The 22912-nt window shown below is 38.6% G+C and overlaps 1 protein-coding gene across 5 annotated transcripts in view; it reads left to right on the forward strand.

Annotated features, from left to right (window-relative positions):
- The window catches only part of STX17 (syntaxin 17), an 85595-nt gene extending 63015 nt beyond the window's left edge, over window positions 1-22580 (forward strand). For all 5 annotated transcript variants that reach the window (XM_082404181.1, XM_082404180.1, XM_082404182.1 and 2 more), the window contains exons 5-8: window positions 1992-2107; window positions 2186-2236; window positions 18756-18842; window positions 19600-22580. In XM_082404181.1, coding sequence (XP_082260307.1) covers window positions 1992-2107; window positions 2186-2236; window positions 18756-18842; window positions 19600-19839 — 494 coding nt within the window. In that variant the 3' untranslated portion in view covers window positions 19840-22580. The remainder of the gene's footprint in view (window positions 1-1991; window positions 2108-2185; window positions 2237-18755; window positions 18843-19599) is intronic.
- Window positions 22581-22912: the final 332 nt, after the last annotated feature.

Below are 22912 nucleotides of genomic sequence, written 5' to 3' on the forward strand. Positions count from 1 at the left end.
CATGCTGGTCTCTCCACCGAGAATTTATATTCCTATCTTCTTAGGCCAGTAGAAAAGATCACCTTTTTTAGTTTGGTGCACACCACACCAAACTAGGTCAGATGCCATCCCCAGCTTGAAACTCCCATAAATACTATATGTATCTATATTTATCTAGATATCAGTGCACTCTCGTATTGTTTTAGGATTGTCTCTTTGTATGTCTTCTCTGCTAGAATATAAGTTCCTTGAGAGCAGCTACTTTGTATTCACTTTTTTATCCCTGGTACTCAACACAATACATAATGGGTGCTCAGAAAATATTAAAGTGGTAGGTGTTTTGAGCTTGCAGTAAGGAAGACAAAGGGAAGTAGACCTTCAGATCTCTTCTTTCCATTTCCACTGCCACTATCCTAGAGCACACCATCATCATTTTGCACCAGACACATTGAAAAGCCTCCCAACTGGTTTTTCACTCTTTAAGTTTTCACCTTTCAACTCCATCCTTAATCTGTTGTTCACACTACAGCTGTGGTTACCTTTCTAAATCTGAAATCTGATTATGGCACCCTCAGCTTCCCAATAGTCTCCCACTGCTTTTAAAAGTTCCATATTGATCTTAAGAGAAAGACAAAACTCTTTAATATAGTTTACAATGCCGTAAATGATGTCCTCTTAGATTTCCAGCCTCAACCTTTGCTTTCTCTTGTCATAGTCTATGCTTCAGTTGTACTGACTCCTTTCAGTTCCCAAACTTATGCAAATATTATTCTCCCTGGCCTGAATACTTTCTCCTTCCCCCTCTACCCTTGCCCCAGTTCAGCTATATAATTTCTGTTCATCCTCAGGCTTCAGCTTCAGAACCTTCTCAGACCACTCTTCCTCCACAAGTCTAGATTAAATACCTTTCTTTGGTGCTGACATAGCATTCCATGCTTACCCATATCATAGTTCTTATCGGACTATACTGAACTTGCCTGTTAACATGTCTATATCACACATTATATAGTAAGTTCCATTAACAATAGCAGCAGTAGCAGTGACAGTAGTAGTAGCTATTAACCGCTTGTTCTTAATAGATAAGCCAGCCACAGTGCAGAATAAATACCACCTCATTTTACAAATGAGGAAAATAAGTCAAAGAGGTGAAATACCTTCCCAAGTCAAAGAGCTAGTAAATAGCCAAACTAGGATTCTAACCCAGGTCTTTCTCACTAGGCCCATACCCCTAACCACTATGACTTGGAACTGTTTTGTGATTTACCTTAGCGCACTGATTGGCATATAGTAGGCATTTTATAAATACCAGTTTAATGAATGGATTGGTAAAACCAATAGAAGGAAATAAGAAAGACTTGAAGATGGAGTTTGGAGTATAAATTAATTCATCTTTATAGCAGTGTTTAATGAGGAAAGCCTTAATGGGTTGATGACTTCTTAAAATCCAGAAAAGACACAGAAGCAATGGAGGCATGGGCCAGAAAAATTACTCTGAGGAGAAGGAGGATGGCAATATGTGCAAAAAGGTACATATGGTAAGAGATGTTAGTTTGATGACAAATTTATTGTTACCAAAAATGACTGATTTTCATTGCTAAAAATACATCACTTCCCTACTTTTAAAATCTTGTGAATCTGATGTTTATTATTAAAATAGCCAAAGAAATGTTAATGATTTAGCAATGAAAAGTGTTAAACTTATATCTACTGGGTATCTCTTCATAGAACATTGGCCAAATAGAATAGTTCTACTTTGTGCTACTTCCACATCTAGCCCTAGTTATTCAGATCGGGTAAGTAGTATTTGTAGCAATTTTTTTAGATGACTTTGTAGAATAATTAAAGAAAAAATATTTGTTAACTAACTTGCCCATAGATACATAATCAATTTACTTTTAGCCTGAATTCTGTTAGTAAGCATTTCACATGGTAGTTGTTTTATGGAATTGATTCATTCTACCGTCTTTCTAACAAAGCAGATAAACTCTAAACATGAGGCTATGTTCATCCAGGAACATTTCACACTACTGAAGATGAAGCTGATCCTCAGAGTATGACTCAGATATATGTGTTGCCTGAAATTCCTCGAGATCAAAATGCTGCAGAATCATGGGAAACCTTAGAAGCGGTATGTTAAAAATGATTTTCCTTTTGGTAGCTGTGAGGCATGAAAGTAAGTAACTTCCTCTTTCTCTTTCTTTTTAAGGACTTAATTGAACTTAGCCAACTGGTCACTGATTTCTCTCTCCTAGTGAATGTAAGTATATAACTGTTTTTGGCTCAGAGATGTTAGATTAATAGGATAAGAGACTTTTATCAATCACTAGGCTTCTGATTAGAATTTTAATAGAATTTACAATTTTTAAAAAATTAAGCCTCTTTATTCTTTATCTAAAAATTAATTAATTAATTAATTTTTTATTTTTGGCTTCATTGGGTCTTCATTGCTGCGCGCGAGCTTTCTCTAGTTGCGGCGACCGGGGGCTACTCTTCATTGCAGTGCGCAGGCTTCTCATTGCAGTGGCTTCTCTTGTTGCAGACCACGGGCTCTAGGCATGCGGCCTTCGGCAGTTGCGGCGCGTGGGCTCAGTAGTTGTGGTGCATGGGCTTAGTTGCTCTGCAGCATGTGGGATCTTCCCGGACCAGGGCTCGAACCCGTGTCCCCTGCATTGGCAGATTCTTAACCACTGCGCCACCAGGGAAGTCCCGAATTTACAATTTTTAAGACTGGTATTGAGCCATGGACAGAAGTCTAACGGTCCTCAAATCCCAGTTCAATTAAAAAAAAAAAACATTTATTAAGCACTTTTTATACAAAAGGTACTTGGTATTGGGGTTCTGACAAGGTTGGATATAGAAATAAATGAAGCCTGCTGTCTGCCTTTAAGGATTTACAGTGGGTGGCCATAAGCTTGGACCCACCCAAAACTGAAATTTCAAGCATTATTGTTAAATGCAAAAATAAGGTATGAAAAGAAGTATTATTGGCTCCAAGGAGAATTGTTTAATTCCAAGGGAGGGAGCCAGGGGTTGTGACATAGAAGCATTAAGGATAGTGTCACAAGATAGGTAGCATTTGCTTGAGCCTTGGAAAATGAGTAAAATTTCCACAGGAGGGAATGAGGGGGTGCATTTGAAGACATCTAAACAAAAACATGGAGTAGAGAAGGGTATAGCCTTTCAGGAATGACAAGAACTACAGTGTAACCAAAGCATAAGATACCATGGGCAAACTAAGCAAGGAGATTGAGATGCCATTGAAGGCCATACCAAAGAATTTGAACTTTACTTGGTAGGTATCAAGGAGCCAGTAGATTTTTGAGCAGATTTGAGTGATGTGATAGCCTGTGCTTCAGAAAGATCATTGTTAGCAGTGTGAATAATAGCCCTAGGGAGGAGGAGATTATAGGTGGAAGGAACTTAGGAATCAATTGCAGGAGTTTCACTGAGAGCATGGCAACACAAGTATACAGATAAAAGACAGCTGAGAGGTATTTCTGGGGTAGACTTAGTAGGAATTGGAGGAAGATGGAAGAGTCAAAGAAAATAAACATTAAGGCTTTATTCTGCATAATCGGGTAGCCAGTGATACTATTAACATAGACTAGGGAACATAAAGTAGATTTGGTGGGAAAGATAGAACAGATTTTGTCATTATTTTTATAAGTTATTCTTATTTTTCCTTCCCAGGAATTGTGGGAAGGGGTGTGTGTGTGTGTGTGTTTGTTTGTGTGTGTGTGTATACGTATGTATATACAGGTGCAAGTCTGTTTCTGCGTATGCTTCTGTCTGGGTTTAGTTCATTGTTCTTGGTCAAACCATGATTTAGGGGTTGTACATCTTTGAGTTATGGTTTCCCTGATATCTGGCTTTAAATTAGAAGAAGTTCCTAGATCACACAATCTCAGAATTGGAATTGGAAAGGACTTGGGAGGCCTACTAATCTAATCCTTCTACTCTTGCCCCAACTTCTCAAATAGATGGTCTTTTGCCTCTTTTTGAACAATAACAGTGCAAGGATACAACCATTCCATTTGGAGGCTCTAACTCTTAGAAGTTTTTTCGTATGTAAAGTAAACTCTACCCTTAATAACTGCCCTCTAGTACTTTTGCCCTCTGGAGCCATATCCTGAAAAAGTTTGGTCTTTTTACCATATAAAAGTTTTTCACCACAGCCAACATAATACTCAGTGGTGAAAAGCTGAAAGCCTTCCCACTAAAATCTGGAATAAGACAAGGATGCCCACTCTCACCACTTCTAATCAACATAGCATTGGAAGGCCCAGCCACAGGAATCAGACAAGACAAAGAAATAAAACATATCCAAATTGGAAGAGAAGAGGTAAAATTGTCAGTGTATGCAGATGACATGATACTATGTCTATGGGCATTTAGGTTGCTTCCATGTCTTGGCTATTGTAAATAGTGCTGCTATGAACATTGGGGTGAATGTGTCTTTTCAAATTACAGTTTTCTTCAGATATATGCAGAGGTGTGGGATTGCTGGATCATATGGCAACTCTGTTTTCAGTTTTTTGAGGAACTTCCATACTGTTTTCTAGAGTGGCTGTGCCAATTTACATTCCCACCAGCAGTATAGGAGGGTTCCCTTTTCTACACCCTCTACAGTATTTGTTATTTGTAGACCTTTTAATGATGGCCATTCTGACCGGTGTGAGGTGGTACCCCATTGTAGTTTTGATTTGCATTTCTCTAATAATTAGCGATATTGAGCATCTTTTCATGTGTCTATTGGCCATGTGCATGTCTTCTTTGGAGAAATGTGTTTAGGTCGTCTGCCCATTTTTGGATTGGATTGTTTGTTTTTTTGTTATTGAGTTGTGTGAGCTGTTTTATATTTTGGAAATTAATCCCTTGTTGGTTGCATTGTTTGCAAATATTTTCTCCTGATCCATAGGTTGTCTTTTCATTTTTATTTACGGTTTCCTTTGCTGTGCAAAAGCTTATAAGTTTGATTAGGTCTTGTTTGTTTATTTTTGCTTTTATTTCAATTGCCTTAGGATACTGACCTAAGAAAACTGCCACAATTTATGTCAGAGAATGTTTTGCCTGTGTTCTCTTCTAGGAATTTTCGGGGGTCAGTCTTGCATTTAAGTCTTTAAGCCATTTTGAGTTTATTTTTGTGTATGGTGAGAGGATGTGTTCTAACTTCATTGATTTACATGCAGCTGCCCAACTTTCCCAACACCACTTGCTGAAGAAACTGTCTTTTTCCCATTGTATATTCTTGCCTCCTTTGTCAAAGATTAATTGACTGTAGGCGTGTGGGTTTATTTCGGGGCTTTCTTTTCTGTTGCATTGATCCATATGTCTTTTCTTGTTCCAGTACCACACTGTTTTGATTACTGTAGCTTTGTAGTATTGTCTGAAGTCTGGGAAGGTTGTGCCTCCTGCTTTGTTCTTTTTCTTCAGGATTGCTTTGGCAATTCTGGGTCTTTTATGATTCCATATAAATTTCAGGATTATTCATTGTAGGTCTGTGAAAAATGTCATGGGTAATTTGATAAGGATAGTATTAAATCTGTAGATTGCCTTGGGTATATGGCCATTTTAACAATATTAATTTCTCCAGTCGAAGAACATGGGATATCTTTACATTTCTTTGCATCATCTTCAGTTTCCTTTATCAGTGTTTTATAGTTCTCAGCATATAATTCTTTCACCTCCTTGGTCAGGTTTATTCCTAAGTTGTTTTTTTTTTGATGTGATTTTAAAAAGGATTGTTTTTTTACTTTCTCTTTCTGATATTTCATTGTTAGTGTAAAGAAATGCAACAGATTTCTGTATGCTAATCTTGTATCCTGCTACCTTGGTGAATTCATTTATCATTTCTAGTAGTTTTTTTATGGAGTCATTAGGGTTTTCTCTATACTACTCAGCCATAAAAAAGAATGAAATAACGCCATTTGCAGCAACATGAATGAACCTAGAGATTATCATACTAAGTGAAGTAAGTCAGAAAGAGAAAGATACCACATGATATCACTTATATGTGGAATCTAAAATATGACACAAATGAACTTATTTACGAAACAGAAACAGACTCACAGACATAGGGAACAGACTTGTGGTTGCCAAGGCGTAAGTGGGGCTAGGGAGGGATGGATTGGGAATTTGGAATTAGCAGATGCAAATTATTATATATAGAATGGATAAACAACAAGGTCCTATTGAATATAGTTCCCTGTATAGCACAGGGAACTATATTCAATATCCTGTAATAAACCATAATGGAGAGGGAAAAAAAACAAAAAGTTTTTCAACTCTTTGAGATCAACATTATCCTTCCTAACCCTACCACACCGCAGCATATTTTCTTCTCTTAAGAACCCTTGATTCTCTAATGTATTCTTTCTAGAATATGATTTCTCAGCTTTTCAGTACTAGCGACTTACTCTGCTTGTTTTCTAGTTTGTGGATTTTTTTCTTGAAATGTAATGCCTAAAATTGAGTACAGTAAATTGTTAAAAGCATTTTCCTTTTTTTAATGCTTCTAAATCAGAAGCAGCAAAATGTTTGAAATTTCTGAATTAGGTATCTGTACAGTCTGTTAATATATTTGCATATAAAAGGGAATAATACAATATAAATCCCAAAATATTTGTTGTTTTTACAATCAAGATTTATTCAATTATTATAACTCATAATCTGATCTAATGCACTTTGTAAAATCTGTACATGTATGGTTACACAAATACTTACATTTGCCAAAAGTCATCGATATGTACACGATAAAATGGATGAGTTACAGCATATGTAAATTATACCTCAAAGTTGATATAAAAAACAAACTAAACATGTACAAAGTTCTTCTCATTCAAAAGGAATACATTTCTCTTCCAGTGGAATAGGCACGTGAAAGGGAAATTAACGGTTTGTGGCCATTTAACAAATTGTATTTCTGATTACGTTACGTAAGCAGCTCCTAACCCCTAATCTGAGGAAGATTTGTGCAGGAAAACTTTGGGTATAGCCATGGCTGTATACAAATGTCCTATTTATAATAGTCTGTGTAAGGACATGAGACAGAATGCTATTAGGCAAAAGCTCAAGGGAGAACCCCTGATTACTGTTCCCAGGGTGAGTGAGTTCTCATGACCACATTGTCAAGCACTCAACAGAAACTCCATTTAGACACCATATGATTTGGGAACGTAACAAGAGTGACCACATCCTCTCATTATCATCACATGGTCATGATAGTATCTAGGCTAATTAACCATGTATTTATGGAGTGCTTTCTATGTGCATAACACTGTGCCAAACTCAATGAAGAATAGAGAATAGTATAAAAAAAGAACCTATAGTTTAGTCAAGATAGTTACACAACATTGTGAATGTACTTAATGCCACCGAGTTGTACACTTAAAAATTGTAAATTTTATATATATTTTTACCACAATAAAAAAGTACTTGCAAAGCCATTGAGAGATCCACATGTGGTCCAATAAATGTTAATAAATTAATATCTACTAGGCACCATGCTTTTTTTCTTCAACCTTATTGCTCAGGTGCCCTCTTCTATTCCTGTAACTGTGGAACCAGCCCTATTTCTAGTCAAGGGGAATTAGAAGAACTCTGGGCCATTCGCTCAATAGCACATCACCACTGCTACTAGTCCAGTTTTGTCTCTACCTTTTGTCTTATTCCTTATGGCTTTTATAATCAAGTTTTAGTCCCGATGCATAAAAACTGGGTTGTAATAGATTAGATCAGATTCCTCCATTTATTACCAATGCGACCTTGAGGATGTTAACAACACTAGCTTTGTAAATTGGTGGGAAGACTCCATGAGATATTTTCTATTATTTCCCACTCCCTTCCCTACCACACTGACCCACTGCATTCTTTCTTTTGTCCCTCCCTTATTAGATTCCCTCTTTGCTTGGTATTCTGCTTTGCCACCACCAATACCTTTAGACATTTTAGTACTATAGTTCCTGTAGTCCCTTTCCTATTACTAAAATCTCCTAATGTCAACACCATACTTACCTACTCTGTTTATTGCCTACTGTAGGCCAGTATACTCTGCCTGTATATCATAGTGTTTGTGTGTTTGTTTCTGGGCTTTTCTCTGTATATGATTGCATGTTAATTAAGGTATATAGATTATGTATCTTTGGAGTTCAGAACCAAGATAGCTCAATTGGTTGGGATCTAAGACTAAAGCTGACCTTGAAAGCTGGCTGGAATTTAGAGAGTGAAGAGTAAAGGAACATACCTGGAATTTTGGCATTAGCTTCTTAAACCTGTAGCTTTCCAAGCACATTGATTAAACTGCACAACTACCAGCAAAGGGAAAAACAATTCTTCATTAGTTTTGACTTCAAATGCCTAAATTACATTCTACTTGACAAATATTAACTTAATAAATCACATTTTTTTCAGACTCTTAGGTGCTCCTATAACTGCTTATTAAGATTCTGTTATTTTTTTCAGGCAGACAAGGAAACCTAATTCAGTGTTTCTTAAAATCCATAGACATATTCTTAGAGTATTTTGAGAATTGTTTTCCTTTAAAAAGGGAGAAGTCTGTACATTAGTTTGAGAAAACTACAGTGTCCCTCATAAATGGTTTAACTCATTGTTAAAGGGATGTTGAGAGCATATATGAGGTGCCAAATGTTAAAAAGGAGGTTTAATGGTTGTCAGATTTGGGAGGCCTAGGAGATGAAAGCAAACATAAGCAAATCAGAAGCAAAAAGGGAAGGCTGGTAGATAGTGGTGCGTAGGCTTCTGAGCCGCCACTGTTGTTAGGAGCTTGGTGTGCTGTATCAGGATAAAGTTATGTATGTATGGTTTGGCCCAGCATAAAGAGCCAAGGTCATAGTGGACAAGTGGTGACCAGATTCAGCTCTGAATGGAGTCTAGTTTAGCATTCTATGGACAGTTATAGACAACTCTGACACCAATTTGCTGCCTAACTATAATTGTCTAACTATATCACTGAGTCCTCCTTACTCAAGGAATAGAATTTGAAGATATGGGCAAAATTTGAGATTCAAATCAAGCAAAATAGGGGAAGAAGAAGGTATAAAAAGAAAGAGGGCCAACTGTTTGTTGATCCCAGGAGAGGGACTGGTCTGTGCTTTGCTTTATCTCCATGCCGTTATTTAAGCAAGCTTCCTGATATCGGTAAATATGTCCTTACAGGTGTGGACTACTGTCCAGGGTGAGATAGGCTTTATCAAGTACTGGTGATTGCGGTGATGGGGAATATTACAGTTCAAATAATCAGTGATCTCAGGCTTCATTTTGTTTTGTGGTCCTTTCTCCAATTATTCCAAAGGATTTTTGTGAAAAAAAAATTTTTTTTATTGGAGTATAATTGCTTTACAATGTTGTGTTAGTTTCTGCTGTACAATGAAGTGAATCAGCTATATGTATACCTATATCCCCTCCCTCTTGGACCTCCCTCCAACCCACCCTCACCCCCCTGCCATCCCACACGTCTAGGTCGTCACAGAGCACCAAGCTGAGCTTCTTGTGCTTAATAGCATGTTCCCATTAGCTATCTATTTTATGCATAGTAGTGTATATATGTCAATCCTAATCTCCCAATTCGTCCCACCCTCTCCTTCCCTGCCTGTGTCCACATGTCCATTCTCTATGTCTGCATCTCTATTCCTGCCCTGCATATAGGTTCATGTGTACCATTTTTCTAGCTTTCACATATATGCGTTAATATACGATATTTGTTTTTCTGGCTTACTTCACTCTGTATGACAGACTCTAGGTCCATTCACATCTCTACAAATGACCCAGTTTCGTTCCTTTTTATGGCTGAGTAATATTCCATTGTATATATGTACCATATCTTCTTTATCCGTTCATCTGTCATTAGACATTTAGGTTGTTTCCATGTCCTGGCTATTGTAAATAGTGCTACAGTGAACACTGGGGCACATGTGTCCTTTTGAATTATGGCTCTCTCAGGGTATATGCCCAGTAGTGGGATTGCTGGGTCATATGGTAGTTCTATTTTTAGTTTTTTAAGGAACCTCCATACTGTTCTCCATAGTGGCTGTATCAATTTACATTCCCACCAACAGTGCAAAAGGGTTTCCTTTTCTCCACACCCTCTTCAGCATTTATTGTTTGTAGATCTTTTGATGATGGCCATTCTCACCAGTGTGAGGTGATACCTCATTGTAGTTTTGATTTGCATTTCTCTAATAATTAGTGATGTTGAGCATCTGTATGTCTTCTTTGGTGAAAAGTCTGTTTAGGTCTTCTGCCCATTTTTTAATTGGGTTGTTTGTTTTTTTGATATTGAGCTCCATGAGCTCTTTGTATATTTTGGAGATTAATCCTTTGTCAGTTGCTTCGTTTGCAAATATTTTCTCCCATTCTGAGGGTTGTCTTTTCGTCTTGTTTATGGTTTCCTTGGCTGTGCAAAAGCTTTTAAGTTTCATTAGGTCCCATTTGTTTATTTTTGTTTTTATTTTCGTTACTCTAAGAGGTGGGTCAAAAAAGATCTTGTTGTGGTTTTTGTCAAAGAGTGTTTCCTATGTTTTCTTCTAAGAGTTTTATAGTGTCCGGTCTTATATTTAGGTCTTTAATCCATTTTGAGTTTATTTTTGTGTATGGTGTTAGGTAGTGTTCTGATTTCATTCTTTTACAGGTATGTGTCCAGTTTTCCCAACACCACTTATTGAAGAGGCTGTCTTTTCTCCATTTTATGTTCTTGTCTCCTTTGTCATAAATTAGGTGCCCATATGTGTGTGGGTTTATCTCTGGGCTTTCTATCCTGTACCATTGATCTATATTTCTGTTTTTGTGCCAGTACCATACTGTCTTGATTACTGCTGCTTCATAGTATAGTTTGAAGTCAGGGAGCCTGATTCCTCCAGCTCCGTTTTTCTTTCTCAAGATTGCTTTGGCTATTTGGCATTCTCAGGAATGCCATTGGTAATTTGATGGGGATTGCATTGAGTCTGTAGATTGCTTTGGGTAGTATAGTCATTTTCACGATATTGATTCTTCCAATCCAAGAACATGGTATATTTCTTCATCTGTTTATGTCACCTTTGATTTCTTTCATCAGTGTTTTATACTTTTCTGAGTACAGGTCTTTTGCCTCCTTAGGTAGGTTTGTTCCTAGGCATTTTATTTTTTTATTGCGATGGTAAATTGGATTGTTTCCTTAATTTCTCTTTCTGATTTTTCATTGTTGGTGTATAGGAATGCAAGAGATTTCTGTGCATTAATTTTGTATCCTGCAACCTTACCATATTCATTGATTAGTTCTGGTAGTTTTCTGGTGGCATCTTTAGGATTTTCTATGTATAGTATCATGTCATCTGCAGACAGTGACAGTTTTACTTCATCTGCAAACAGTGACAGTTTTGCTTCTTCTTTTCCAATTGGTATTCCTTTTATTTCTTTTTCTTCTCTGAGTGCTGTGGCTAGGACTTCGAAAACTTTGTTGAATAAGAGTGGTGAGAGTGACATCCTTGTCTTGTTCCTGAGCTTAGTGGAAATGCTTTCAGTTTTTCACGATTGAGAATGATGTTTGCTGTGGGTTTGTCATACATGGCCTATATTATGTTGAGGTAGGTTACCTCTTTGCCCATTTTCTGGAGAGCTTTTAACATAAATCAGTGTTGAGTTTTGTCAGAAGCTTTATCTGCATCTATTGAGATGATCACATGTTTTTTATTCCTTAATTTTTTAATATGGTGTATCACACTGATTGATTTGCATATATTGAAAAATCCTTGCATTCCTGGGATAAACCCCACTTGATCATGGTGTATGATTCTTTTAATGTGTTGTTGGATTCTGTTTGCTAGTATTTTGTTGAGGATTTTTGCATCTATGTTCATCAGTGATAGTGGTCTGTAATTTTCTTTTTTTGTGATATTTTTGTCTGGTTTTGGTATCGGGGTGATGGTGGCCTCATAGAACGAATTTGGGAGTGTTCCTCCCTCTGCAATTTTTTGGAAGAGTTTGAGAAGGATGGGTGTTAGCTCTTCTCTAAACGTTTGATAGAATTCACCTGTGAAGCCATCTGGTCCTGGACTTCGTTTGTTGGAAGATTTAATAACAGTTTCAATTTCATTACTTGTGATTGGTCTGTTTATATTTTCTAATTCTTCCTGGTTCAGTGTTAGAAAATTGTACCTTTTCAAGAATTTGTCCGTTTCTTCAAGGTTGTCCATTTTATTGGCATATAGTTGTTTGTAGCAGTCTCTTATAATCCTTTGTATTTCTGCATTATCTGTGATTTCTCCTTTTTCATTTCTAATTTTATTGATTTGCATCCTCTCCCTTTTTTTCTTGATGAGTCTGGCTAAAGGTTTATCAATTTTGTTGATCTTCTCGAAAAGCCAACTTTTAGTTTTATTGATCTTTGCTGTTGTTCTCTTCGTTTCCGTTTCATTTATTTCTGCTCTGACCTTTATGATTTCTTTCCTTCTACTGACTTTGGGTTTTCTTTGTTCTTTTTTCTCTAGTTGCTTTAGGTGTAAGTGTAGATTGTTTATTTGAATTTTTTCTTGTTTCTTGAGGTGAGATTGAATTGCTATAAACTTCCTTCTTAGAACTGCTTTTGTTGAGTCCCGTAGATTTTGGATCATTGTGTTTTCATTGTCATTTGTTTCTATGTATTTCTTTTATTTCCTCTTTGATTTCTTCAGTGATCTCTTGGTTATTCAGTAGTGCACTGTTTAGCCTCCATGTATTTGTGGTTTTTACAGTTTTTTTCCTGTAACTAATTTCTAATCCATAGTATTGTGGTCAGAAAAGATGCTTGATACGATTTCAGTTTTCTTAAATTTTCCAAGGCTTGATTTGTGGCCCAAGATGTGGTCTATCCTGGAGAATGTTCCGTGTGCACTTGAGAAGAAAGTGTATTCTGCCACTTTCAGGTGGAATGTCCTATAAATATCAATTAAATCTATCTGGTCTATTGTGTCATTTAAAGCTTGTGTTTCCTTATTTATTTTCTGTCTGGATGATCTGTCCATTGGTGTAAGTGGGGTGTTGAAGTCCCCTACTCTTATTGTGTTACTGTGAATTTCCCCTTTTATGGTTGTTAGCGTTAGCCTCATGTATTGAGGTGCTCCTATGTTGGGTGCACAAATATTTATAATTGTTATATCTTCTTCTTGGATTGATCCCTTGATCATTATGTAGTGTCCTTCCTTGTCTCTTGTAACATTCTTTATTTTAAAGTCTATTTTATCTCATATGAGTATTGCTCCTTCTGCTTTCTTTTGATTTCCATTTGCATAGAATATCTTTTTCTATCCCTTCACTTTCAGTGTCCCTAGGTCTGAAGCAGGTCACTTGTAGACAGCATATATATGGGTCTTGTTTTTGTATCAATTCAGCCAGTCTGTGTCTTTTGGTTGGAGCATTTAGTCCGTTTACATTCAAGGTTATTATTGAATGTATGTTCCTATTACCACTTTCTTAATTGTTTTGGGGTTTTTTTGTGGGTCTTTTTCTTCTCTTGTGTTTCCTGCCTAGAGAAGTTCCTTTAGCATTTGTAAAGCTGGTTTTGTGGTGCTGAATTTGCTTAGCTTTTGCTTGTCTGTAAAGCTTTTGATTTCTCCGTCAAATCTGAATGAGATCCTTGCTGGGTAGAGTAATCTTGGTTGTACGTTTTTCTCTTTCATCACTTTAAGTATATCCTGCCACTCCCTTCTGGCCTGCAGAGTTTCTGCTGCAAAATCAGCTGGTAACCTTAGGGGGATTCCTTTGTATGTTATTTTTTGCTTTTCCCTTGCTGCTTTTAATATTTTTTCTTTGAATTTAATTTTTGTTTGTTTGTTTAATATGTGTCTTGGTGTGTTTCTCCTAGGGTTTATCCTGTATGGGACTCTCTATGCTTCCTGGACTTGGGTGGCTATTTCCTTTCCCATGTTAGGGAAGTTTTCCACTATAATCTCTTAGAATATTTTCTCAGACCCTTTCTTTTTCTCTTCTTCTTCTGGCTCCCCTATAATTCAAATGTTGGTGTGTTTAATGCTGTCCCAGAGGTCTCTGAGATTGTCTTCAGTTCTTTTCATTCTTTTTTCTTTATTCTGCTCCTCAGCAGTTATTTCTACCATTCTGTCTTCCAGCTCACTTATTCGTTCTTCTGCCTCAGTTGTTCTGTTATTGATTCCTTCTAGTGTATTCTTCATTTCAGTTATTTTGTTGTTCATCTCTGTTTGTTCTTTAGTTCTTCTAGATCTTTGTTAAACGTTTCTTGTATTTTCTCGATCCATGCCTACATTCTATTTCAGAGATTCTGGATCATCTTTACTATCATTACTCTGAATTCTTTTTCAGGTAGGTTGCCTATTTCCTCTTCATTTATTGGTCTTGTAGGTTTTTACCTTGTTCCTTCATCTGTGACATATTTTTTGTCATCCCTGTTTTTTTTTTGGACGGGTGGGATTGTGTTCCTGTCTTACTGATTGTTTGGCCTGAGGCTTCCGGCACTGGAGTTTGTAGGCTGTTGGGTAGAGCTGGGTCTTGGTGCCAAGATGAGGACCTCTGGGATACCTCACTCTGTTGAATATTCCCTGGGGTCTGAGGTTCTCTGTTAGTCCAGTGGTTCGGACTCAGAGCTCCCACCGCAGGAGCTCAGGCCTGACCCCCGGCTTGTGAACCTAGATCCTGCAAGCCGTCCAGGGTGGCAAAAAAAAAAAAAAGGAGCAGAACAATAACAAAGAGTAAAAAATAAAATAAATTAGAAAACTAACAGATATGTTAGAAAAAATAAAAATATAGTTGAGGGACTTCCCTGGTGGTACAGTGGTTAGGAATCTACCTGCCAGTGCAGGGGACACAGGTTCAAGCCCTGGTCCAGGAAGATCCCACATGCCACGGAGCAACTAAGCCCATGCACCACAACTACTGAGCCTGTGCTCTAGAGCCTACGAGGCACAACTGCTGAGCCCACACACCACAACTACTGAAGCCAGTGTGCCTAGAGCCTGTGCTCTGCAACAAGAAAAGCCACCACAATGAGAACCACGTGCACTGCAACGAAGAGTAGCCCCTGCTCGCCCTAACTAGAGAAAGCCCACGTGCCGCAGCAAAGACCCAACGCAGCCAAAAATAATAAAATAAATAAATTTATCAAAAAAATATATATAGATGAAACAACAACCAGAAGGTAAAACAACCACAATAGCAAAAAAGAGGAGGAAAAAAAAAAAAAGCCGGAAAAGGCCTTGGCTGTGGGGCATGGGGCTTAGGCAGGGGCGGGGTTTAGGTGGTGGGCGGGACCTATGTTTAGGTCCCACAGGGCTGGAAAAGGAGGGGCCCAGGAGTGCCCTTGGCCTTGGAGGGCAGAGGACCAGGTCCGGGACCTCAGCAGGATCCCTGGGCCCGAGTGGGTTGGGGATATGCTAGGCATGTTCCCCCATCCTCTGATCCCAAGCATCCCTCCCTGTTAGCCTCTCTTCTTCCCCCCGACTCCTATGCCCCTAGGACCCGTGTGACCAGAGGGTGGCCCCAGAAGTCAGGGGACCAGACGTGGAAACTTAACAGGCTTCCCAGGGCCGAGTGGGCAGGGGAAATGCCTGCAGTGCTTCCCCTGATCCTCTGGTCCCAGAGGGTTCCCTGTCCACTGTCCACCTCTCCTCCTCTTCTACCCCTCCCTCCCTACCACGCCCCTAGGACCCATGCGGCCGGAGGGGGCCCCAGAGGGCAGAGGACCAGGCTCAGGAGCCCAGCAGGCTTCCCGTGGCCCAAGTGAGCAGGGGAGATGCTCACCGCGCCTCCCCTGGTCTTCCAAGCCCCTGAGGGTCCCTCCAGGCGTGAGAACCCCTCCCCTCACCCAGCCACCCCTCAGGGGCACCGGTCCTGTCTGGCCTCCACTTCTCCTCCCCCCTCACTGCCCCCCACATCCTACCCAGTCGCTTGGGGGTTCCTCCCATCTCCTTGGGCTTCAAGGTCCCCCACCAGCGTCCGGCAGGTGCCCTAGTTGTGGGAAGATGCGAACTCCGCATCCTCCCATGCTACCATCTTGACTCCACGCCCTTGGAAAAAAATATTAAAAACTTTTTAAAATTTCACTTTATTGAAAAAAGGTCATAGAGCTTCAGTATCCAACCTTTTTAGAAAAAAGCATTAAAAATATTTTGTCTCTTGAGGTCTTGAAATCACTCTTGGAGTATAGAAATGGCAATAATCCTGGCAGCCTCTCCCATCGTGGCAGAATTATTTTGGGGCTGAGAGAAAGGAGACATGTTGGCTTTTCCCTCTACTCAACTAGTCAAGATATGAAGGTTGATATTTTATACCTGTGATTTATCTGCTAGCATAGACTTTCCGGCAAGAACTGAAAGTGTTGGGGGTGTCCCAAATAGAAATAATGACAGAAATCAAGACAAGTTGAATATTACAAGCACTGGCACTTGATGCCTCTTTGGGTTGGAAAAAGAAAGCCAACATAAAAGAAGTTTTATTGTCTGAGGAAAATAAAAATTGAATGAATGAATGAGTGAATGCTAGGAGAGATTTAATGTTTTAGTGCCCCAGATATTTTCAAGCATCACAGGAAAAAGGTTGATATATTTTTTGATAGAAAAGATGGGAGTTAAGCTTTCTTGGGAAGATACAATGACTTTTCAAATTTTTACCCTCATACTCTACAAACGCTGTCTCATTTTATCCTCAGTTCAGCTCTGTGAGGTGTAAGTATCATTATCCTCAGTTGGCAGATGAGAATACTGACACCTAGAGAGCTCGAGTAATTTGTCCAAGGGCACACAGTGATAGTGCTGGGATTTGTACACAGGACATCTGACCAAAGGTTGTGCCCTTAATCCTATGGTGTATAGATGCTAGTGGTTTTTAAAGTATGAGAATCATGGAGTTGCACCATCAGCATCACCTGGGAACTCATTAGAAATGCAAATTCTCAGGCCTCATCCCAAGCCTGCTAAATCAGAAACTCTGGGGATGGGGCCCAGCAACCTGTGTTTTGAGAAGTCCTCCAGGTGATTCTGGTGCACACTCATGCATGAGAACCACTGTTGTATTTGCTCTGACAGAGATGTTGGAAGGAAAACTGATAAAGAACTTTTTTAGGGATTGTGTTAGGGATGTCAAGATAGTAGTGGAGAATATGGGAAGGAAGGGATACCATGTAAAGGTCCAGTAGTGAAAAGGATATGAGAAGGGAAAGAATGTCATTGATACTGATAGGAAGCAACTGTGGAGAAAAATCAGATGTGTTGTTTGGGTTTCATGTTCTCAAATGAAATGATTGGAATTAGAACAGTGTGTTAGTTATAATCGCTTCAGTATAAGTGAAGAGGTCAGTTATATAAGGGCAATCAAATACTTCAGGATTAAAGTTGAATTATTTCACAGTCATTGTAGAAGTTGAAATTTAGCTGGGATCAAAAAGGGATCCTCTTGTTTTTTCTGTGAATTAAAAAAAACAAAAACTAAATAGTGTATATATTGATGTGATCGTGGTTACATGGGTTTATACATTTGTCAGAACTAATCAAAGTATATGCCCTAAAAATTGGGTGCGTATTATCATATGTAAATTTCATATAAATAAGTTGATTTAAAAATGGGAGTGTGGGACTTCCCTGTGGCGCAGTGGTTAAGAATCCATCTGCCAATGCAGGGGACACGGGTTAGAGCCCTGGTTTGGGAAGATCCCACATGCCATGGAGCAACTAAGCCCGTGCACCACAGCTACTGAGCCTGTGCTCTAGAGCCCGTGAGCCACAACTACTGAGCCCGTGCGCCACAACTACTGAAGCCTGCGTGCCTAGAGCCCATGCTCCACAACAAGAAAAGCCACTGCGACAAGAAGCCCTCGCACCGCAACGAAGAGTAGCCCCCATTCACCGCAACTAGAGAAAGCCCACACGCAGCAGCAAAGACCCAACACAACCAAAAATAAATAAATAAAATAAAATAAAATTTTTTTTAATAAATAAAAGTGTGTTCCTGTGTCAAGTAATGAGTTCCTGTCACTGGAGGTGTTTGAGCAGAGATTCAGTAGCCACTTGTCAGAAGTGTAGTGAGGCTTCACACAGCTGAGGGGAAAATTGCACTCAATGACCTAAACATTCCTTCTACCCGGAGATTCCATGAGTTTCTGTTGTGTCAGCACAGGTGTTGCCTTTTTATGTAGAATGCTTTATTAATATGTTGGATCTGAAACCTTTTAACTTGTCACGATTTTAAAATGTATTAAAGTGTACAGGTGTAAAACATGGGACAGTAAATTCATTCACTACTCCCTAGTGCATATCACAGGTGGAACAATTTCATGGCAGATCAAGCCATATTATATTCTTATTCCTAAAGTATAATAATTTGTGTTTATTGGATCAAGGGCATTTAACTCCTAAGGAAATTTGCCTGTTTTAAACTGAATCTTCAAAGAAGGTAAGTTAGAAAGGCTTTTTGGTTTGATTTTGTTTTTGTTTTTTTCTGTAAAACCCAACCTGACATGTAAATGCTTATTTAGATATTTTTCCTCCTGGAAAGTAGATTCATTTGGAGAATAATATGTTTGTATGTTTGATTGAATTTTAGTGTGAGATGCTTTCTCCTATAAAGGTGCCACCCTCTTCTTATCTAATAATTAAGTCACCCTCTTTTTTTCATATGAGTGAATTTGTACTTTCGACATCATTTATCAGATGCTATTAATGAACTGCTATTAAGACTGCAAGGCTGCAGTACCCAGGGCTCTGATTACAGGAATTAAAATAGTGTGTATTGGCTGACTGCTGCTCCCCAGCAGGAACGCTCACTCATAATTCCTTTGCATCTAGTCTCAGCAGGAGAAGATTGACAGCGTTGAAGACCATGTCAACAGTGCTGCTGTGAATGTTGAAGAGGGAACCAAAAACTTGGGGAAGGTAAGATTCTGCTCCTGCTGACAAATCAATGGTACTCTGGCTCTCAGGAATCCCTAGTATTAACCCAATTGATCTGCTCTCTTTAATGTTGAGGGAACCAGCAATTAAGAAAATAAGGAAGAAATGACACATAGGTAGTGTGAGAAATCAATGGCTCTTGTAATATTCTGCTCTAAGATTCATTCTGTTGGGAGAGAAATTTTTTCAACGAGAGAATAAACTGAAGCCCTACTTTAAGGCATTTGGTGTTACAAGGGGATATTTGCAAGAGTTCAGGGAGAGGCATAGAGAGGGTTTCCAGAATCCAATAGGGGCAAAATTGTAAGGACGTGACAGCACACATGGAGTGGGTCCATTTGTTTCCCATAGAATGTTGCTTTTAACCCCAGGTATTCGCACGAAATAATCTCTGCAATTTAAAAGCTTTGGGAGTATCTGTGGCTGCTGAAACTGTTTAAATAAGCCAGCTAGATAGTTAGTGGATTGATTGTTTTGCAAGTAAAATCAATTTGTAGCAGTCTACTCTTTGTAGCTCATTTCTCCAAGTTCTGAGATCTGGAGCAATTGTAGTACCTGTGGAATATTTTCTCCCCTCCCCTGACCCCAGAACAATCTCTAAGGTTAATTATGTACCACGAGTTAAAGAGGCATTGCCAGGAATAATGAGAGGAAAATGCACATCACCACAGGGAGATATTCTCAACTCAATTTCTAAATTGAATTTTTTTTTTTTTTTTTTTTTTTTTTTTTTTTACAGGCTGCAAAATACAAGCTGGCAGCTCTGCCTGTGGCAGGTGCACTCATCGGAGGAGTGGTGGGGGGTCCGATTGGCCTCCTTGCAGGCTTCAAAGTGGCAGGAATTGCAGCTGCACTTGGTGGTGGGGTGTTGGGCTTCACAGGTGGAAAATTGTTACAAAGAAAGAAACAGAAAATGATGGAGAAGCTCACTTCCAGCTGTCCAAATCTTCCCAGCCAAACTGACAAAAAATGCAGTTAAAAACCAAACTTCAGTATTACTGGCGCCAACATGTCTATCCTTTGCTGCTGTTGGACACTTAGTCAGCTTTTGGAACATGATTATATCAAAATAGTGGCTGTAGATGCTCAAGTGGGATTGAACTGTGATAAGTGGATGTATTTTGTTGTTTGCCGGGGTGTTAATGGGGATGTTAGAGATTGAGGAGCCTGGACTGAGGGTGTACAATATTTGTCAGGTAAAGTTTAAGGACTGCCAGGGAACAGATTTTTTACCTGGAAATGTGAAAACCCAACCATAACTTTGATAAGGACTTGTGATGTGTGAACATGTTGGGTTACGGAAGGATAGTTTTCAGAATAGTTTTTTCCATAACCCTGACTTGGAGACTCCAAGGCTAAGCATATTGTAAATATGCTTCTTTATCTCCTAAATATAGATTTTTTAGGCATTTTAGCAGAGAAAAGAATGGAAGTTCAGCTTTTCGTATCAAATAGGGAAATCAGGATCTAGCAAGGTGCATGAGTAAACTGCATAACGGAGTCCATTTGGTGAGCCCTATTGCAATTTGGTCTAACAATATTTTCAAGTGAAGGAAACAAATAGTGTAAGAAAATGGAAAGAGAGGCCCAACTTATCTTTCAGATATCTTAATTTAGGACCCTGGCTTCTTCTCTGAACTCTTTTTTTCTGCCTCTCTGTAAATAAAGAACACAGAGTCTCAAGTGGTAGACTTATAAAGCCAGTCACTAAGCTTGCTCTGTCAGCCTGTCTCTTAACACCTCAAATATCTAGTCCCCTCTGCCTTCCCTCCCTTGTAATTTTGAAAAGTTCTTTGACTTATGGGGTGAATTCTACCCATGCAGACTTCTCTCATAATCTGTTTTGTTGTTTTCTTTTTAACATCTTTATTAGGGTATAATTGCTTTACAATGGTGTGTCAGTTTCTGCTTTATAACAAATGTTTGGGGTTTTTTTTGTTGTTTTTGGGTTGTTTTTTTTTTTTTTTTTGGTATTGGCTGCCATCTTTGTTCATCCTCTACTGTAACCTCTAGGTAAAAAAGAAAGTGAGAGAGAGGTGTCGATTTCCAAATACTTCCAACACTGTTAGACTTTGAGCTAAAAAATAAGCAAGGGGGAACACCAGATCATTTCTTGGGGCATCTTACAATTTCAGGGGGCTCATGTACTTGCCATGCAGGAAGTGTTTGACCCTAAGTCTCTTAAGCTGGCACTTGGAGGAGCTAAGAACTAGCTTTCTACCTCACTTCTGTTGCTACCATCCTTTTCCCCAGGCTTTGCCATCTCCTGTGATTCCTTCACTTTGCACAGCTGCTGTTTCTTCCCAAGAAAGGCATTCATGCTTGCCTTTTCTCACATTCAAGGTTGATGGTGGACAAAGCCTGGCCAAGACTCAGTCCTGGTGGAGGATTTGTGGTGCTAATCTCAACACTTGACATTGACAGCAAGCATGGCTCAGCCCAACCCACTGTCTATCTCAAATAGCAGAAAAGTTTTAAATTTAGAAAAAAAGAACTTAAGATTATATAGGCAGCCTCATCCTGTACCCTCAACTCATTTGAAATAGGAAGGAACCACCTTTTGCCTTATTCTTTATTTTCTGAGGACAGAGGAAAGGGCACCTACACCACAGAAGATGTGAACTCTCTGCTCAGGAGCCAAATGGATTCATCAAGTAGTTGAATGGTTTATCACTTCTCTCTTGCTGAGTTTACTCTTAATAACTTTTATTGATTGCTACCTTTTACTTCTATATCTAATCTAAAGAGACCTTTCTCTTTCATACTTTTTGCTTCTCACCAGTGAATTCCAATGAGGCAACACACCATTTCTCATTGTTCTTAAATAACTGGAAAACATCAAGTATTGCTACCTGCTGACTCATATCTTTAATATAATACCAAGAAGGAAGTACTTTGAGTAAGTGTCAGATTCTGATCCAGTATTTGATATGTGATATTTATTCCAGCCTTACAGGTTGGGATAAATACTTTTGGACTCCTTTTTATATTTTCTGATCCTTGCTGTCCCTTTAACACAGGGCCTTCAAACCAGAATGAGGATCAGAATTGCCCAGGACGCTAATATAAAACAAGATTCCTAAACTTCAGTCCCATGGGTTCTAATAATAGCCAATCTGGCCTCGTCAGCTAAAATTATAAATTTAAGATACAGTTATATCAAGATTCAGCTGTATCGTTGAATTCTGTCATTTCTAGTATTCTACCCTTCAGCCAACCTAAAATTCTTATTCTGCCAACCTAAAATTGGCTAGCTCACCATCTTAACAGCACTAGGGACTCATTATACTGTCAGGCTGGTTTTACCTCAAGACATGAAGGAGAAAGGAGGCCTGTTATTGACCCTCACAGTTTGTTTTGGGAGCTCTCCTTTTTACTGAGCCAGTGTGGGACATCACTGTATGTGCTCATATAGGCCTTTGATTTTTACTACTCATCAGGATTTGAATATTACTCTAACAGTCTTCATGCTTAGGCAAGTTACAATCCTTTTAAAAAGTTTTATAATTTAAAATTATTTAGAAATTGTATCTAATTTCCCCATAATAGAACCTAATAGCCAACTTCTTGTAGAAATTCTAGATGTGCTTAATCAACTATAAATGATATACCTATAAACTATAAAGTGTTTAGAAGTACAAATTAGTCAATATAACACAGAAACCAATCTTAAAATTGAATTTAATGCCCTACTGTATCAGATTAAATTCATCTTCTCTATGATTCATGTCTTATTTTTACTGCAACAAGTTAGAAGGTAAGGAACACTTTAAGTTCTTAAAATTTACAGGGTCTCATTTGGATCAAGGCAGCATTCCTAAAGCCTTTTTAATAAAATAATCTGAGAATTTCTCTGTAGAGCAGAGGCTTTGAAACTTTTTGGTTGTAATCCACAGTAAAAAATGCATTTATATCAAAACTCAGCATGTGCATTATGGAACAATACTTGCCATTATGTGCAGTGTACTCTGATGTTTTTTATTGTTTCAGTTTTTTAAATATTCTAGTTGTAACCTACTAAATTGATTTCATAATCTACCAAAGGGGTTTTT

The sequence above is a fragment of the Balaenoptera borealis genome (genome assembly GCF_965194805.1).
Source record: "Balaenoptera borealis genome assembly, chromosome: 8".
NCBI classification, from domain to species: domain Eukaryota; kingdom Metazoa; phylum Chordata; class Mammalia; order Artiodactyla; family Balaenopteridae; genus Balaenoptera; species Balaenoptera borealis.